General features: G+C 37.7%; 1 protein-coding gene across 1 annotated transcript in view; it reads right to left on the bottom strand.

Annotated features, from left to right (window-relative positions):
- Positions 1-13627: 13627 nt before the first annotated feature.
- The window catches only part of LOC128660831 (cadherin-19-like), a 346558-nt gene continuing 342393 nt past the window's right edge, over positions 13628-17792 (bottom strand). Inside the window, exons 11-12 of the mRNA XM_053714877.1 lie at positions 17347-17598; positions 13628-15294 (exon numbers count right to left, since the gene is read on the bottom strand). Coding sequence (XP_053570852.1) covers positions 14801-15294; positions 17347-17598 — 746 coding nt within the window. The 3' untranslated portion in view covers positions 13628-14800. The remainder of the gene's footprint in view (positions 15295-17346; positions 17599-17792) is intronic.

The raw sequence follows: 17792 nt of genomic DNA, 5'->3' as shown, positions 1-17792 counted from the left end.
GCAATAGGCTTTATTTTTCATAGAAATGTTTTAGGACATCCATCTTTTGTAACTTTAATAGCAATAGCAATATGTGCAAGCTTAATTGTATAAAATAAATTAATGGTATATTATTCATTTCCTATAACCATTTGTTTAAATTATATACATTGTTATTATTCATTTCACTTTAATGCATAGAATGCCAATGGTAGTGTTTAATAACTGAATAAAAATAAACATTGATGAGCATGTGTTTAATTCTGCAATCATTTTTTTTAAATGTATTTATAAATGTCTTCTCACTTTTCTCTCTGTCTAATTAGATCCGCACAGCTGGTGGCAATAACAAACAGAAAGGCTTAGCTACCTTAACCTGTATTAATGAATATTCATCATGGGCTGTCGGTCCAATGCATAGAAATCCTTATCAATTAAACAACCACAAGGGAATTCAGAGTTTTGGGGCGTTTTGATTGGTCTTTCTGTTTGTCAGCCAGTGTTGCACATTCATGAGAGTTTTCTGGGTAAATCATGAATGGTTACAGTTTGGTTGCAAAAGCACATTTGTATTTTAGGTACTTCTCTGAAGTAAGATTGAGCAGAACTATGTGTTACATGTAGCCTCATGAAACCCTAAATATTGTCTACTAGAGCTCCTGTCTATCTAAACTGCTATTTTTAAATACTGAATACAAGGTTGACAACCACAACTATGAAAAAATGAATATTAGAGCACGTAAATGGCCTAGTTTCACAAATTTCACCATGCACAATATTGATAGGTGTCTTGACACATTTCTAAATTAACAATGTAATTAGTGAAAGTAAGGACTACAAGTAGAGGTTCCAAATGACCTGAATATTGCGGAATTGTAATTTTTTGACCTATGCCCAGTAATGGCTCCACCTATAACCAACTCTTTCTTTAAACATGGTATACCCAACCAGTCACAGAATAAATCTGTGGCTCTGTACACAGGTTTCCCTCACACAGCCTGGACCTCATTATCCCACACGTTTTTGGAAAATGTTGAATGGTGTTCACTACCTCTTTTGGAGTTCTTAAAGACTATAACCATTGTTGTTATAATTATTGCGTGTCTAAAGGATTGTACAATAAGTTATAAAACTACAAATGTCTAATAGCATTTATTAAAGAAAATAATTACATCTTTGGTGATGCTGTGGGATTCATTTACATGGTGTTAAGGTTAATCCTTACTGTAAATAGAAAGTTTAAATCAATTTAAATCTAGTTTAGTTGGAGAGGCGGGGCTAGCTTCAGAGCTGTGAAGACGTGCCTGGAGAGAGCTCTCACATCCCAGCCTATAATTAGTTTAAAAAAACAATTATATAGGGATCAGGCTTAGAAATTGTCCTTCTATATTGCCTTATAAATATTAGCCCTACAGAAAGAGACCTTTTGGGGCACAGTAAGACCCGGGAAGCCACCCTAAAGCGACTTGCAGAAGGCAAAAAAAAAAAAAGAAGCTGCGACCTCATCATCGGTTAGGATCGCTTGTCCCATGCTGCCTATCAACCACTTGTCTTCACTCCGGAGGGTCGGGGCTCCGCTCCGGAGGCTCACATCAGCGGCACTACAGTGGGAAGCAGAGGACAGAGACTTCAGAGCGATCAGCGCGCAAGCTAAACAGGGGATAGCTGATCGACAGACAGTGTTCACATTCAACAGGAGCTGCCCACACAAAAATGCCTTATTGCCTATAATAACACCTGAACTCACGTGGATCCCCCCTCAGATTGCTGCTTTGCGGAGGCTGTGTGGGTCCCCCTCCTTCGGCGGCGGGTCGGGCCTGAAGAGGCGCGAAAGTCCGCCATCTTGACAGCATCCTTCTTCAGCTCCGGGGCCTGTCGGGCCCGGCCTGCCGAGAGGAGAACATTGGTGACGACTCTGCTTGGAGGTGGTGGTGCCTAAAAAAGGGGTAAGAGACTGCTCCCGTTCCCCCCCCCCCCCGCAACATCAGGGCAAGCAACTCGCCACGTGGCAACAGCGACAGTACACAGTTGAGCCATAAAAGCTCCAGGGCACGCCACATCAATTTCCCCATAAGCATCTTCCCACGAAAGCCCTGATAGTCTATTCTCCCTACCAAACTGCTGAAAGCCTTAGTACCCCTTTTGAAAAGTATTCTAGTGACGGGCTCTCCCCATTAAAAGACTTTGATGCGCATAAAACACAAATAACTACCTACCTATGTGCTAGACCAGAACTGAGGCTGCACAGTTCCTCTCCAAGTCTACCCTGCTGAAAATACTAACATTGCCTCCTGGGCAGCACATGAAGTTGCACTTTGGGGGACACCCTGGGAGATTCACTAGAAGGAGCTGAGTCATTAGATAGAGGAGCTGTTAAATCACAGCACATAGCATCACTGCAAGAAAAAGACAGCTTAATGAACCCACGCCTGTTTTAACTGAATAGGTAGCTCCTCCAAAGTAAGCGACCCACATATCTAATCTAATCTCAATGTACTAAAACAAATTTAAACATATAAAGTTCCTCATCACACTACCCTGTGACAACATTGACACCTCCTGAGCCTAAGGAAGCAGAACTCAAGACTGCGCCCAGGGAGTCACATTAGGAGCGATTAAAGTGGGTAGAAAGTCTGCAGACTGAGGAACTGTTAAATTTCAAATACAGAGATTCAATCCCCCCCTCTGCTCATTGAACAAAGCTTATTCACATTTCCTACTATGACACTGTTGTAAACGTGATAAAGAGAGGGTAAAGTGGCCTAATTATGCACCTCCCAAACTGCACAGTAGATCTGTAACTCACCCCCAATGCAGTGACACATTGAAAAAAAGAAAAGGAAAAAAAAAGCTTGAACCTCAAATCGAAACCCCTGAGCTGATAACCAAACTAAAGCTAACTACTACTCTAAAGAATCCATCCCTCGTGGGTCTCCTACTATAATTCATGATGAAGAATAAAACACAAACCGTCAAGGAATGCCTATCTAAATCTCAACTTAAACAAAGACAGTTGAATAAAGAGTCCCCTTCTCAAGGAGATACCCTGAACTCCAGTATGACAGAAATTTCTGCATCTCTCCCAGCTGAAACCCATAATAAGGAACTACTCTCTCAAATTAAATCTCTTTTTCAAGAAGAATTGAAATCTGCACTGTCTGAGCTACGCCAAGATATCAAAGAAATAGGAAACCGCACAGCAGAGCTAGAGGAAAAAACTGAAGTGATAGCGGAAGAAATACCATATTTGCAAAAAACCATTTCAGAACATGAAGAATATCTATATAAATTAGAAGAGCAAATTGAAGATCTTGAGAACAGATCCCGCAGATCTAACTTACGCATTAGGAATCTACCAGAATCATATAAAAACTTGGAAGAGACAGTGACTGCACTTTTCCACCAATTGGTTCCAGATGTTGACTCAGATAAACTCTTGATGGACAGAATTCACAGAGCTTTAACCAAACCACAACAGTCCACCACAAGAGACATTGTCCTCAAACTACACTATTTTCATGTAAAAGAGTCTATCCTTAAAGCAGCCAGACAATTGCCAGATATCAAATTTGAGGGACACTCAATCCAAGTGTATGCAGATATTGCCCCGATCACATTGAGGAAGAGGAGAGATCTTAAACCTATTACACAAGCCCTCAGCAAAGCACAGATAAAATACAGATGGCTTTTCCCCTTCAAATTAGCCTTCACACACGCCAACGCTACCCACACCTGCTCCAACATGAGTGAAGGTTCATCTATCCTCCGCAAGCTGGGGATCCCCTTTGATTCTCCCCAAACACCCCCTATTAAGAATACCCAGAGGAAACCTATACAAAAGGAATGGTCCCCGGTAGGTCAAGCTAAAAAGCCAAGAAAAGCAAAGGACATTCCAAGCAACCACTCTGACTCTGAGTCACCTACGGAAGAAGAGACTCTACCGACTTGATGAAACAAGCGATGCAGAGGACTACTGTAACCACCATGCTTTAGTTCAGAATGGGAAGTATTACTATACTTAAGTCCTTACAGGACACAGCCGCCCATCTGCTTTTTCAAAAGTGACACTATATCTCACAGCCGTGATATACCTAAACTTTTCTAGATAAGATCATGCAGATTGGGGCATTATCTCTGCCTTACTTAGGGGCAGCTGTTATCATTGTTGCTGTTACTGTTGGCGCTAAGGTCGCCGTTGAGGTTCTAAATGTTTATACTATCACTTTTATCTTTTGTCATTATTGCAACCTTCTCCCCCCTTCCCCCATACCCCCTCGCTAAACTAAGATATTGAAAAGCTTATCCATCCATTCACCATCCACTCCCCCCTCCCCTTAACCCCTATCAGTCCAAATCTAGGAACATCTGATTTAAATGTTTGAGAAGAGCCCTTTACCCTCTACATCTCTAAGTTTATCCCTGAAAAGGGATACTATGTTAAAGTTTAAAGTTATTATGTTTATAATTATGTATGTTCTATTTGTCCAGGCATGTCGTCAAGTCACTAAGGTTAACCTATCTATGACACCTATGTTAACAATGTTCACTGTTCTCCATATCAAGGATCCAAGCATCCCCCCTTGGTGGGGTTTCGAGGTAAGTCCCGGCTCTCTCATCTATAGCATTACACCAGGAATAGAACCCCAGTCAACATCTATTACAACACGCATACCCCCTGCTCCCCCACACCTAATGGTTCAGACAAATAGCGATACACATTTATACCTAAAATGTCTATAAAAATCATATCTCATAATGTCAGAGGTCTCAACTCGGATTTAAAAAGAAAAAAAGCAATCACTACTTATAAATCATTACGCGCCCACATAGTTCTGTTACAAGAAACTCATTTCTCTAGAGACTTTACCCCTAAATACTGGGACAAATCATACCCGACACAATACCATGCTATAAGTGGGAGAAAGAAATGTGGGGTCACAGTATTGCTACACTCATCCTTGAATTTCAAAGAGGAGGAAATTATCAGAGATAGAGAAGGTAGATTTTTACTAATTAAAGGATTAATCCAAAATACCCTGATACTCATCATTAACGTTTACGCCCCCAACGAGCAACAGGCCTCCTTTATATCTAAACTAAGTAAGCTACTGACACAATGGAAAAGGCACAAGATCATTATAGGAGGCGACTTTAACCTATCCCTAGACCAAGATATGGATAGGACTACAAATCAAACTTCACAGATCAGACACCCTAGATCAGTAAGAAACATCTTGAAAGATTTCACCCTAGACCATAATCTGATTGACAGTTGGAGGTCACTAAATGAAAAGGTCAAAGACTATACCTATTTTTCCCCAATGCATCACACTCAATCTAGACTGGATTACATATTCCTCAGTCAGATTTTGGTTCCACTCCTATCCACTGCTAAAATCTTAAACTGCCCCTGGTCAGACCACTCTATGGTGGAAGTAACCTTATCAGGGGTCGTAAACCCCAACAGATCCAAATCTTGGTCCCTCAATGCCAGCATATTACAAGATGCTTTGGTCTCACAGAAGATCAGGGAACATATAGTAGACTTCATAAGACTTAATACAGGAAGCACACCTAACCCATCCTTTGTGTGGGGTGCACTAAAAGCTTATATAAGAGGGAATCTAATAACTGAATCCAGCAAACGTGACAAGCAAAACAGAGCCCAACTTGCACAATTACAGTCAGAAGCTAATATCCTAAGATCTCAAGTTACTGCCAACACTAGCAGAAAAAAGAGAACAGAACTAAAAACTATAAATGACGAAATAGATAGATTATTGAATAAAGAAGCGGCTAGGTCCATCAAGCAGATAGACACCCACTATTACATATATGGAAACAAGCCCGACAAAATGTTAGCTAACAAACTCAAAGAAATAACCAGAAACACCACAGTCCCACAACTCCAACTCCCAGACAATAAAAGCACCAATGACCCCCTACAAATTGCCAATACCTTTGCAGATTTCTATCAAAGACTTTACAACCTCCCGACGTGCCAAGGAGCTCCTGATAGACCCGACAATTTGAATACATTCTTAGACTTGAATCATCTCCCTAAGATCACTGAGGAAGAGAGAGCTAGTTTGAATGCCCCAATTACCGAGACTGAAGTAAAGAATACTATAAAAAATCTGAAAAGCTCTAAAACACCTGGCCCGGATGGATACTCTGGTCTTTTCTATAAATTATTCTTAGAGGAACTAGCACCCCTGCTTTCGCAAATGTTTAATTCTATACTACAAAAAAATGAGGTTCCCAAAGAAATGCTCATGGCCAGAATAGCTGTCATCCCCAAACCCGGTAAGAATTTACAACATTGCCAAAACTATAGACCTATATCCTTAATCAACCAAGATATTAAAATCCTGACAAAAATTTTAGCAAACAGACTTAATCCCATACTAGTAAGGATAATCCATCCGGACCAGGTGGGCTTTATAAAAAACAGGGAGGCCCCAGATAACATTCGCAAAATTATTGACCTGATTAACATAGCCAATGCTGAAAAAACGCCTTCTCTGTTCCTCTCCTTGGATGCAGAGAAGGCGTTTGATAGAATTAATTGGAATTACATGTTTGCGGTGCTAGAGAACACAGGTATCATGGGAAGCTTCCGTGATGCCCTGACCATACTGTATTCCAACCCCTCGGCCTTCATCAAACTCTCAGGGTACCAGTCCCAGCCAATACAAATTAGGAATGGAACAAGACAGGGATGCCCCCTATCCCCATTGTTATTCGCCCTTTGCATTGAACCATTGGCCATCCAGATTAGAAATGACCCCAACATCTCAGGCATCCGTGTAGGGACCAATGAATATAAAATTTCGCTATTCGCGGATGACATTATTCTATCACTAACTAAACCCCTCCTTTCACTCCCCCCCCTTTACGCAAAGCTTCACCACTATGGAATCTTATCGGGGTACAAGATCAATGGGGATAAGTGTGAAGCGCTCAGCATTAATTTACCCCAACACACCAAAAAATTGCTAGAAATCAACTTTTCTTTCACATGGGCACATAGAAAACTTAAATATCTAGGAATAAACCTCACGCCTGACATCCATTCACTATACCAAGCAAACTATACACCCATGTTCACACATATCAGGAACCTAATCACGAAATGGCTAAAACTCAAAATTTCATTCTATGGTAGGATTGTTTCCACGAAAATGACCCTGCTCCCAAAAATTTTATATCTGTTTCGGTCCTTACCGATTTCAGTCCCTATAGCGGAGCTCAATGCCCTACAAAAAGATATTATGAGATTTGTCTGGCAAGGAAAACGTGCTAGAATAAGCAAAAAAATCATGAGCAGGCATAGAAGGGATGGGGGGTTGGGCCTCCCACACTTGGTCTCCTACTACTACTCGGCCCGCATGGCCCAAAAAAAACATTGGATTAACGATACAAAACGACCAGTGTGGACACAGATTGAAACACAAATAGTTAACACAGATCAGATTTCTAGATTGCTTTGGACCCCAAAAAAATACAGTAATCCTTCGCTACATAAATATGTTGCGATAGCTCACACGGTTTTCCTCTGGAACAAATTAACTGCCAAGTACCCCCTAATACAGGATAAATCGAAACTAACACCATTAGTTTTACCACAAACCCTAATAGACCTCCCTACACAAAAGAAATGGGCTAATAGAGGCTTATATAGAATTGCTGATGTATATATAGATGGAGACTTCATTTCATTTGAACAATACCGAGACACAGACCCCAATGATAGAAACATATGGTATCATTACCTACAGCTTAAATCCAGAACAAGAGCAGTGACAGACCTCGCTAAATTGCCACTAAACACAACTTTTGAATCACTATGCTTATCCAGAGAGCTGACATTTCGTACAATCTCAACACTCTACCCTATATTTAATAACTCCCCTAGCGAAAATAAGCCTCCAAACATACTGAAATGGGAACGGGACCTGAACAAGACATGGTCTTTAGAAACATGGAAATCTAACCTAGCCCAGGGCCTTTCTTTCTCACACAATGCCACTTTAAAAGAAAACTACCTTAAGGTGGCTTTCCAATGGTATTTTTATCCAACTAGATTCGGGGGATCTGATGAACCCTCCCGAAACCCATGCTACAGAGGGTGTGCTGAGAGAGGAACGTACATTCACATGTGGTGGGAGTGTAGCAGAACAAAAGAAATCTGGGAGAAAACCTCAGAGCTTCTTAGCAAAATCTTCCACAGACCTATTACACTATCTCCGGAACATGCTCTTTTACACTTTCCTATCCCCACCATACTAAAACAACACCAAAAACTAGCTAGGACCATCTGTACAGTAGTCAGGATTTGCATTGCACAGCACTGGAAATCCACTCCTCCAGGCTTCACCTTTATCGAAAGGAAAATAATCCACCACTATGAGATGGCAAGTTTAGCAGCAGAGAACCTGAACGCCAAAGATGCGTTCATTATGCAATGGGAACCATTCATTATGTACAGGGAGGCTAGGAGACGGGTGGAGGCTGAGACCTTATAAAATCAATACACTCGGTTATATTAACTTAAGAGAGAGAGCCGGGACCGAAGGTTAACCACAGACCACATTTACCAGGTGAACAGGATCTGTCTCTGTTCCCGCTTAATTACTGATATTAGATTCTGCATTAAACTCTGGAAATGGACAATATGGAAACCATTTTAAATGCTTTATTATGATTGACTGTACATGCCAATTTACGTTATGTAATGTTTTATTTTCTTATGGAATTGTTAAAGAGGAAAAAAAAAAAGATTAAGAAAAAATTTAATAAAAACTTTTTCAAAATAAATCTAGTTTAGTTGATAAACATTTTGCTTAAAGCATGTAGAGAAACGTCACATTGCCATACAAGGTAAAGTATAAGTAATGTATAACCCCAATTCTGAAAAAGTTGGGACAGTATAAAAATGTAAAAAAACAAAAAGAGTCATTTAAAAATTCAATTCACCATATACTATATTGAAAACACATTATTAACATATTATTAACACATTATTTGATGCTTTACTTTGTGAATTTGATGTATTTTTGAAAATATACACTCAAATCTGATGAATGATGACTGGGACAATCAATTACCATTGTGTTGAAGCACTGAAGGCACCAGTTGGTTAAGTTTAGCAAGCAGAATTGTCCCCCATTCATCCATTATACATGTGTTAAGCTGCGCAACTGTACGGTGCCTTCATTGCCCTTATTTTGCGCTTCATAATGCTCCACATATTCTCAATTGGACTGATCTGGAAATGCTAGCACCCGCACTCTGATTACATAGCCATGCGCTTGTAATCAAGGCAGAATGTGGTTTGGCGTTGTCTTGCTGGAAAATGAAGGGACGTCGATGGAAAAGATGACATCTGGATGGTAAGCATATGTTGCTCCAAAATGCCATTATATATATATATACATATTATATATATATATATATATATATACACTGTGTGCAGAATTATTAGGCAAATGAGTATTTTGACCACATCATCCTCTTTATGCATGTTGTCTTACTCCAAGCTGTATAGGCTCGAAAGCCTGCTACCAATTAAGCATATTAGGTGATGTGCATCTCTGTAATGAGAAGGGGTGTGATCTAATGACATCAACACCCTATATCAGGTGTGCATAATTATTAGGCAACTTCCTTTCCTTTGGCAAAATGGGTCAAAAGAAGGACTTGACAGGCTCAGAAAAGTCAAAAATAGTGAGATATCTTGAAGAGGGATGCAGCACTCTTAAAATTGCAAAGCTTCTGAAGCGTGATTATCGAACAATCAAGCGTTTCATTCAAAATAGTAAACAGGGTCGCAAGAAGCGTGTGGAAAAACCAAGGCGCAAAATAACTGCCCATGAACTGAGAAAAGTCAAGCGTGCAGCTGCCAAGATGCCACTTGCCACCAGTTTGGCCATATTTCAGAGCTGCAACATCACTGGAGTGCCCAAAACCACAAGGTGTGCAATACTCAGAGACATGGCCAAGGTAAGAAAGGCTGAAAGACGACCACCACTGAACAAGACACACAAGCTGAAACGTCAAGACTGGGCCAAGAAATATCTCAAGATTTTTCTAAGGTTTTATGGACTGATGAAATGAGAGTGAGTCTTGATGGGCCAGATGGATGGGCCCGTGGCTGGATTGGTAAAGGGCAGAGAGCTCCAGTCCGACTCAGACGCCAGCAAGGTGGAGGTGGAGTACTGGTTTGGGCTGGTATCATCAAAGATGAGCTTGTGGGGCCTTTTCGGGGTTGAGGATGGAGTCAAGCTCAACTCCCAGTCCTACTGCCAGTTTCTGGAAGACACCTTCTTCAAGCAGTGGTACAGGAAGAAGTCTGCATCCTTCAAGAAAAACATGATTTTCATGCAGGACAATGCTCCATCACACGCGTCCAAGTACTCCACAGCGTGGCTGGCAAGAAAGGGTATAAAAGAAGAAAATGTAATGACATGGCCTCCTTGTTCACCTGATCTGAACCCCATTGAGAACCTGTGGTCCATCATAAAATGTGAGATTTACAAGGAGGGAAAACAGTACACCTCTCTGAACAGTGTCTGGGAGGCTGTGGTTGCTGCTGCACGCAATGTTGATGGTGAACAGATCAAAACACTGACAGAATCCATGGATGGCAGGCTTTTGAGTGTCCTTGCAAAGAAAGGTGGCTATATTGTCACTGATTTGTTTTTGTTTTGTTTTTGAATGTCAGAAATGTATATTTGTGAATGTTGAGATGTTATATTGGTTTCACTGGTAAAAATAAATAATTGAAATGGGTATATATTTGTTTTTTGTTAAGTTGCCTAATAATTATGCACAGTAATAGTCACCTGCACACACAGATATCCCCCTAAAATAGCTATAACTAAAAACAAACTAAAAACTACTTCCAAAACTATTCAGCTTTGATATTAATGAGTTTTTTGGGTTCATTGAGAACATGGTTGTTGCTCAATAATAAAATTAATCCTCAAAAATACAACTTGTCTAATAATTCTGCACTCCCTGTATATATATATATATATATATATATATATATATATATATATATGAGCTAGGAAAGGGAGGGCCCTCTCAGGATTTATATACATCAAATTTAGTTTATTGTTTATAACAACAACGTTAGAAAGTCATAAGGATAGGTCGACGTTTCGGCTTACATAGAAGCCTTCATCAAGACAGATGAACAACTGTTAAACGAAGAAGAAAAAATAACAGATTTAAAAACACAAAACACAGCATCAATACGTAATCCCACCACCAAATTGTTTGCAGGCAGAAAAATAAACCCACAAATAATGAAAATAAACATAGAAAAAATACAAATAAAAATATAAATAAGGCAAACCCATACACATAGCGCTAGGAGATACAACAATACAGTCCCTCCAATGCTCTCAATCTGCTCTGGATATACACTGGTGGGGTATATATTATAATCTTAGCAAGCAAACAAAGCGTATGTAACCCAATTGGGATTGAGAGTATTGGAGGGACTGTATTGTTGTTGTTATAAACAATAAACTAAATTTGATCAAGTGCTTCATTATTAGTTGAAGCTGGAGTGCTGGAACACGTGCTAATTGGATAATATATATATATATATCTTTCTGGGCACTGACACACCCCTATACCATTAAGCAAAGATGTCCACAGAATAAGCTTCCAAAATTTTTCTTTTTATTTGGGGAAGAATTCAAAGGTACAAAAATAGTAGTAACGTTTCAGGTTATACACCCTTAGTCATACAAATATACACTCCTATACCATGACAGATGCTAACTTTTGGACCTTGGATGGTCCTTTTTCTCTTTGGCCCGGAGAACACTACAGCTGTTTTTTCAAAAAACTATTTGAAATGTTGACTCGTCGGACCAGAAAACACGATTCCACTGTGCTACTGTCTAACTGAGATGAGACAGAGCCCAAAGAAGTCGGAAATGTTTTTGCACAGTATTGATGTATGGCTTCTGCTTTTCATAGTAAAGCCTTAACTTGCATCTGTGGTTGCAGCAGCGAATGGGTGTTGACTGACAAAGTTTCACAAAGTATTCCCAAGCCCATGTCAGGATATCCATTACAGACTCATGATGGTTTTTGAGACAGTGACGTCTAAGAGTTTGGCGATTGAGCGCATTCAGAAGTGGTTTTCGGCCCTTCCCTTTATGCACCAAGATTTGACTGGATTCCTTGAATCTTTTAATTTTATTGTGCACTGTAGAAGGTGAAATTCCCAAAATCTTACCGATTTGCCTTTGGGGAATGTTGTTCTCAAAGTGTTTATTCGCCGACGCATCTGTTGGCAGATTGGCAATCCTTTACTCATCCTTACTCTTGAAGGACTAGGCCTATGATTACACAATTGACTCACCTGTTTCATATCTCCTTCCTTTTTCAACTTGTCACATCGCTATTACTCCTAAATTGTTTGTGTCCCAATCATCAGATTTGAAATGAGTGTATATTTTCAAAAATACATTAAATTCACAAACTAAAACATCTAATAATGTGTTTTCAATTTAGTACAGGGTGAATTAAATTTTCAAATGACTTTTTTTTTTTTTTTTTTGCATTTTCCATACTGTCCCACATTTTTTCGGAATTGGGGTTGTAAATACCAAACAACTTTTCACACTTACTAAAATTTTCCACAATCTCTGCCTCCAATAACAAAATAGCCCACTACCATTTCATTATAATCCCACATTAAACTTAGATAAATTATTTTACAAATATTTCCTGCTGAAATTGCACATGGCATTTTGCCAACTTAGAAATATCAAGTACATGAATTTGAATGTCTTACAAATGTTGCTTGTCTCCAATATCTAACTTCAAACCATAACCCTAAGGCCACCTTTAAAAAACTGCTTGACTGACAAAGGAAACATTCTTAACACACTGTTTTAATGTGCACCAATATGGTGACAACATGACAGTAAGACATCATTTTGATCCCTTTTGTCTAGTTCTATTTAAAAGGACATTTAACACAAAATACTATTTCATGTAAACAAATAGTTTATGCAAATAAAAAAAAAACGTTATTAAGCACTTTCAATATTTGTTTTTGCTTTTCCTGTAATGTAAAGGGACAGTCTACACCAGAATATGTATTGTTTTAAAAGATAGATAATCCCGTTATTACCCATTCCCTAGTTTTGCATAACCAACACATTTATATTAATACACTTTTTACCTCTGTGATTATCTTGTATCTAAGCCTCTGCAAACTGCCCCTTATTTCAGTTCTTTTGACAGACTTGCATTTTAGCCAATCAGTGCTGGCTCCTAGGAACTCCATGTGCGTGAGCACGATGTTATCTCTATGAAACACATGAACTAACACCCTCTAGCAGTGAAAAACTGTCAAAATGCACTGAGCTAAGATGCGGCCTTCAAGGGCTTAGAAATAAGCATACGAACATCCTAGTTTTAGCTTTCAACTAAGAATACCAAGAGAACAAAGCAATAGTGGTGATAGAAGTAAATTGGAAAATTGTTTAAAATTATTTGCCCCATCTGAATAATGAAAGTTTGTTTTGGACTAGACTGTCCCTTTAAAAGACCATTAAACACATTACAATTGTGTAATCGACAAATGCATAGTAAAAAGACGATACAATAATACTTGAATTGTAAATAAGCAGATTTTATTTTCTGACAATTTTTACATTTCTTCCATTTATCACCTGTATCACGTTACAGACATTAGCAAATCACAGACTCATATTTGCATACACTGTTAATGCTTTCACATGCTCCATAAGAGTAGGTCCCTCATAAAGTGTGCATATATAAAGACTATGCACATTTTCGATAATAGGAGGAAACATTTTTTTTGCTGTATCTAAATTATGTTAGAAAATGTTTGACTAAAGTGTCCCTTTAAATCATAAAATATTTTTTTTTCACTGCCCCAGATAGGCTGAAGTGCCTTCTATGGAATGAAGTACCCTGGCCCTGCTACATGCAGCTCAGAGAAAGAAAGCTTTATATTTGTGGCTGATCATGTATAACTGTCCCTAATTTACAAAAGAAGAGAAGATAACATAAGCAACGCTCTTCAAGAGGCTTTTCAAGAGGGTTGTGTCGGGATTAACACAAATACACATTTTAATAACAAAATAAATATTTTGAAAAGCCATGATTAAAGGGACATAAAAAAAATATAATACTATGTACTTTAATTACTTTAGCTGCACATTTATACTGCAGTGCCTCATCATTAACTCTTTCTTTTAAGTTTCTGAATTGTACAGCTCTAACTCCCCCCACACAATTCCTTCTATATCCACACTTGTTTTGGTAGAATGCAACACTTTAACAGTCATTATCTGCTGGAGCATGCATAGACGCAAATAAGCTGCTGTGAACTCAGTTGAAATACAATGCCTGTGTTTCTGATGCTAAAACTGATAGTGGGGGTGGATCAGACTACTCCAAACAGCATGGCTATGTAAGTAATTTTGCTTATTTTTGAAAATTATTTTAAAATACTTGCCAGCAATTTTTTTTAAAAGTTTTTATGCAAACTATTTTAAATTAATTAGCCCTTTTAGGATATGCACAGATCTTAACATGTTTTATGGCACTTAAAGTTATCAAGCATATGTAAAAAATGACCTTAATATCCCTTTAAATTGTGTTCACCTTTATGTTTTATTAAATAATAATATCACATTTTCAAAAATAAAAATAAATGAAATATTTTTTTGAATAATTATAAAAACACTGTTTTACCGGGTGCTCTGTTTTTCAAACTTTAAATAAAGTTAATATTGGCCGTATGTGACACAATGTGTCATGTTGTTTGTTTTTCTTTGGTTTTATTTTCCATACAAATATTAGCAATTTTTTGAAAGTGTGGTCCCCATTCACAAATATTTTCATTACTTAAATCTGTATCTGAATCTATTGATTCTATGGAGCTCAAGGATCCAGTAACTGAACCTGTGCCTTCAAATACATATCTGTGCACAGTGTCAAGTGATAGAGATGCGATGTCTGAATTTGCTTCTTCTAGTTTTTCAGAAAGAAATTGTCTAAAAATAACAACATCAGGTCCAAACCCTAAAGACAGTCTGTACAGACTTGGAATATCACGTCTGATGTTTCTTTTGGGCTTGTGCTGACGCATGATCGTTGGATTTCTGATTCTCACAATATCAAAAGCTTCTGTGTCCGCTTCTCCGCCACCTTCGTCATCATAACTAACAAAATTCTCTCTAAACTCTTCTTTTTCTGAAAGTTTGTTATGATTTTTTCTTTGTTTAATGATAAAGAGAACAATAAGCACTGTAAGTAAAAAAAGAAAAAACAAAAGCTTAATCTTACATATTGTATATTGCTTAAAGGGATAGTAAACACCAAAAATGTTATTGTTTAAAAAGATAGATAATCCCTTTATTTACCATTCCCCAGTTTTGCATAACCAACACTGTTATAGAAATACACTTTTACCTCTGTAATTACCTTGTATCTAAGTTTCTGCAGACGGCCTCCTTATCTCATATCTTTTATCAGACTTGCATTTCCTGCAATTAGTGCTGACTCTTAAATAACCCCACGTGCATGAGCACAATGATACTTATATGAAACACATGAACTAACACCCTCTAGCTGTGAAAAACTGCCAAATGCCTTCAGATAAGAGGCGGCCTTCAAGGGCTTAGAAATTAGTATATAAGCCTACCTAGGTTTAGCTTTCAACTAAGAATACCAACAGAACAAAGCGAATTTGATGATAAAAGTAAATTAAAAAGTGTTATAAACAGCATGCCCTATCTGAATCATGAAAGTTTAATGTTGACTTTACTATCCCTTTAAATAAATATAACTTTCAACAAAAATAACAAAAGAACACAGAACTGCAACAGACAAAACTGCACAACTTTTTCTAATCACCATAGTACTATAAAATGTGTCTGCTTATTTGGCTTTGATTATTAAGTTAAAAAAAAAGTCCCAATAAACTACTGTGTACCGTCATACAAGCTATAAGGGTTCTGCATCATAGCTCCATACACTCAAAAACAAATCCAAAAGGATAACAGCCTCACCAATTATTACCAAACAAAGGGCTAAGGCCTAAAAATTTGTATTTGTTTTATTATTGTTGTATGTTGTTGTTTAGTGAATAAAGAACTTTTATCTAATTGGTAGTGCTGCTATACGTTTAGATTTTTCTTATTATTAAGTAACTTTCAATTAATTAATTTGAAAATATTTCATAAAGAGTATATTATTTGCAAATATTTTGATGTTAGGTATAATCAGGGGCACAACTACAGAACTTCAAATCATAGTCACTTGCTCTGATATTATTCTTAGATTATACTACCCTGAAGCACATTAGAATATCTTAAAGGAACATAATAGTCAAAATGTATAAGTACATGCATGGATTTTTGCAATATGCTTGTACCAGCAAAAATGCTTCTAGTAAAATCTATCATGGTTTCAAGCACATATGTTGCTTATGTTTACTGCACTCACATTGAAACAGCGCACCTACTCAGAGCCAGCTGTAGCATGTAACCTGTCAGTAATGCCTCACGTTCCACCATACAAGTAACCCTGTACTCACTGAGAAGACAAGTTTTTTGCGAGTGCACGAGGCATGCATAGCATATGCACATATGCAGCTGTCTTTTAGAAGGCACATTTTTTACTAATGTAAGTATATTGCAAAAAACATTCCATACAAAACTGAAAATATACTAATACAAATTTCAAATGAAACAATTACAGTATATTCCAAATTTGCCAGTTTGCGGGTGCGCAACAAATTATCGCTCCACTTGTAATCTAGCGCTTAATTTGCAACTATTATCTTGATATGTTTTGTTAACTCTTTATGAGTAGAGTGATGCAGTGCTATTTCTATTAAAGCTCAGCATATTTCAGTAATCAGAACTTACCTATTCAAGTATATACGTATTAAATATTTTATATTACACGTTTGAAAATTAGATTTATGTTTACTTTTATTTACACAAAATCTGATGGTTTTCCTTAAAACATTTTAAATGAAAACATACATTTGTAGATGTTTTGGTTCATCATATTATAGCTCAAACTTGTTTTTAATGCTATCTAATACAGTGACCTAGCAACACCGCAATTACGGTGACACTAAGTGCTCTTAACAATGATTTATTTTTTATGATCATTCAGGTGGTTAGTAATTCTAATTAAACTAGTCTGATTAAGAGCGATACAATTATTTCAAGTGGGTGAAGTAAGGAGCTAACTGTAATGCTTACTTTTTCTCATAGGAATTGCAAATCATCTATTGGGAATGATTCATAAATATCATGCAATTACTGTTTTAATTTCACACATTACCTAAAATTAAAGGGACACCTAAAGAAAGTGATATTAGAGCTCCTGAGTTGAGTCCTACAGAAGATAAAAATCCATGTTTTTTACAGGACGCTGTATTCATATCTGCGCCACAATCACACACACTAATGGTCAGTGTGCTAGTACTGGTGAGCGGTGGAGATCCATTGTCAGTCATTTCTATCGACAAGTAAAAAAATGTCTCTTCTTCACGCCTATATCCATCTCTTAATGAAATAATTGCTGCCGTATTATCTGAAATGGAATCATATATACAGTAAATAGTTAGGTTTTTTTTGTAACATCATACAACTGTAAACAAATCATCTTTATTTATAGACTATTATAAAGGGATATTTTATATATATATATATATATATATATATATATAGAGAGAGAGAGAGAGAGAGAGAGAGAGAGAGGGGGGGGGGGGGGGGGAATAACTCATT

The sequence above is a fragment of the Bombina bombina genome, chromosome 5, assembly GCF_027579735.1.
Source record: "Bombina bombina isolate aBomBom1 chromosome 5, aBomBom1.pri, whole genome shotgun sequence".
NCBI lineage: Eukaryota > Metazoa > Chordata > Amphibia > Anura > Bombinatoridae > Bombina > Bombina bombina.
The sequence above is the reverse complement of the archived record's forward strand: the minus strand, read 5'-3'. Positions and strand labels throughout refer to the sequence as shown.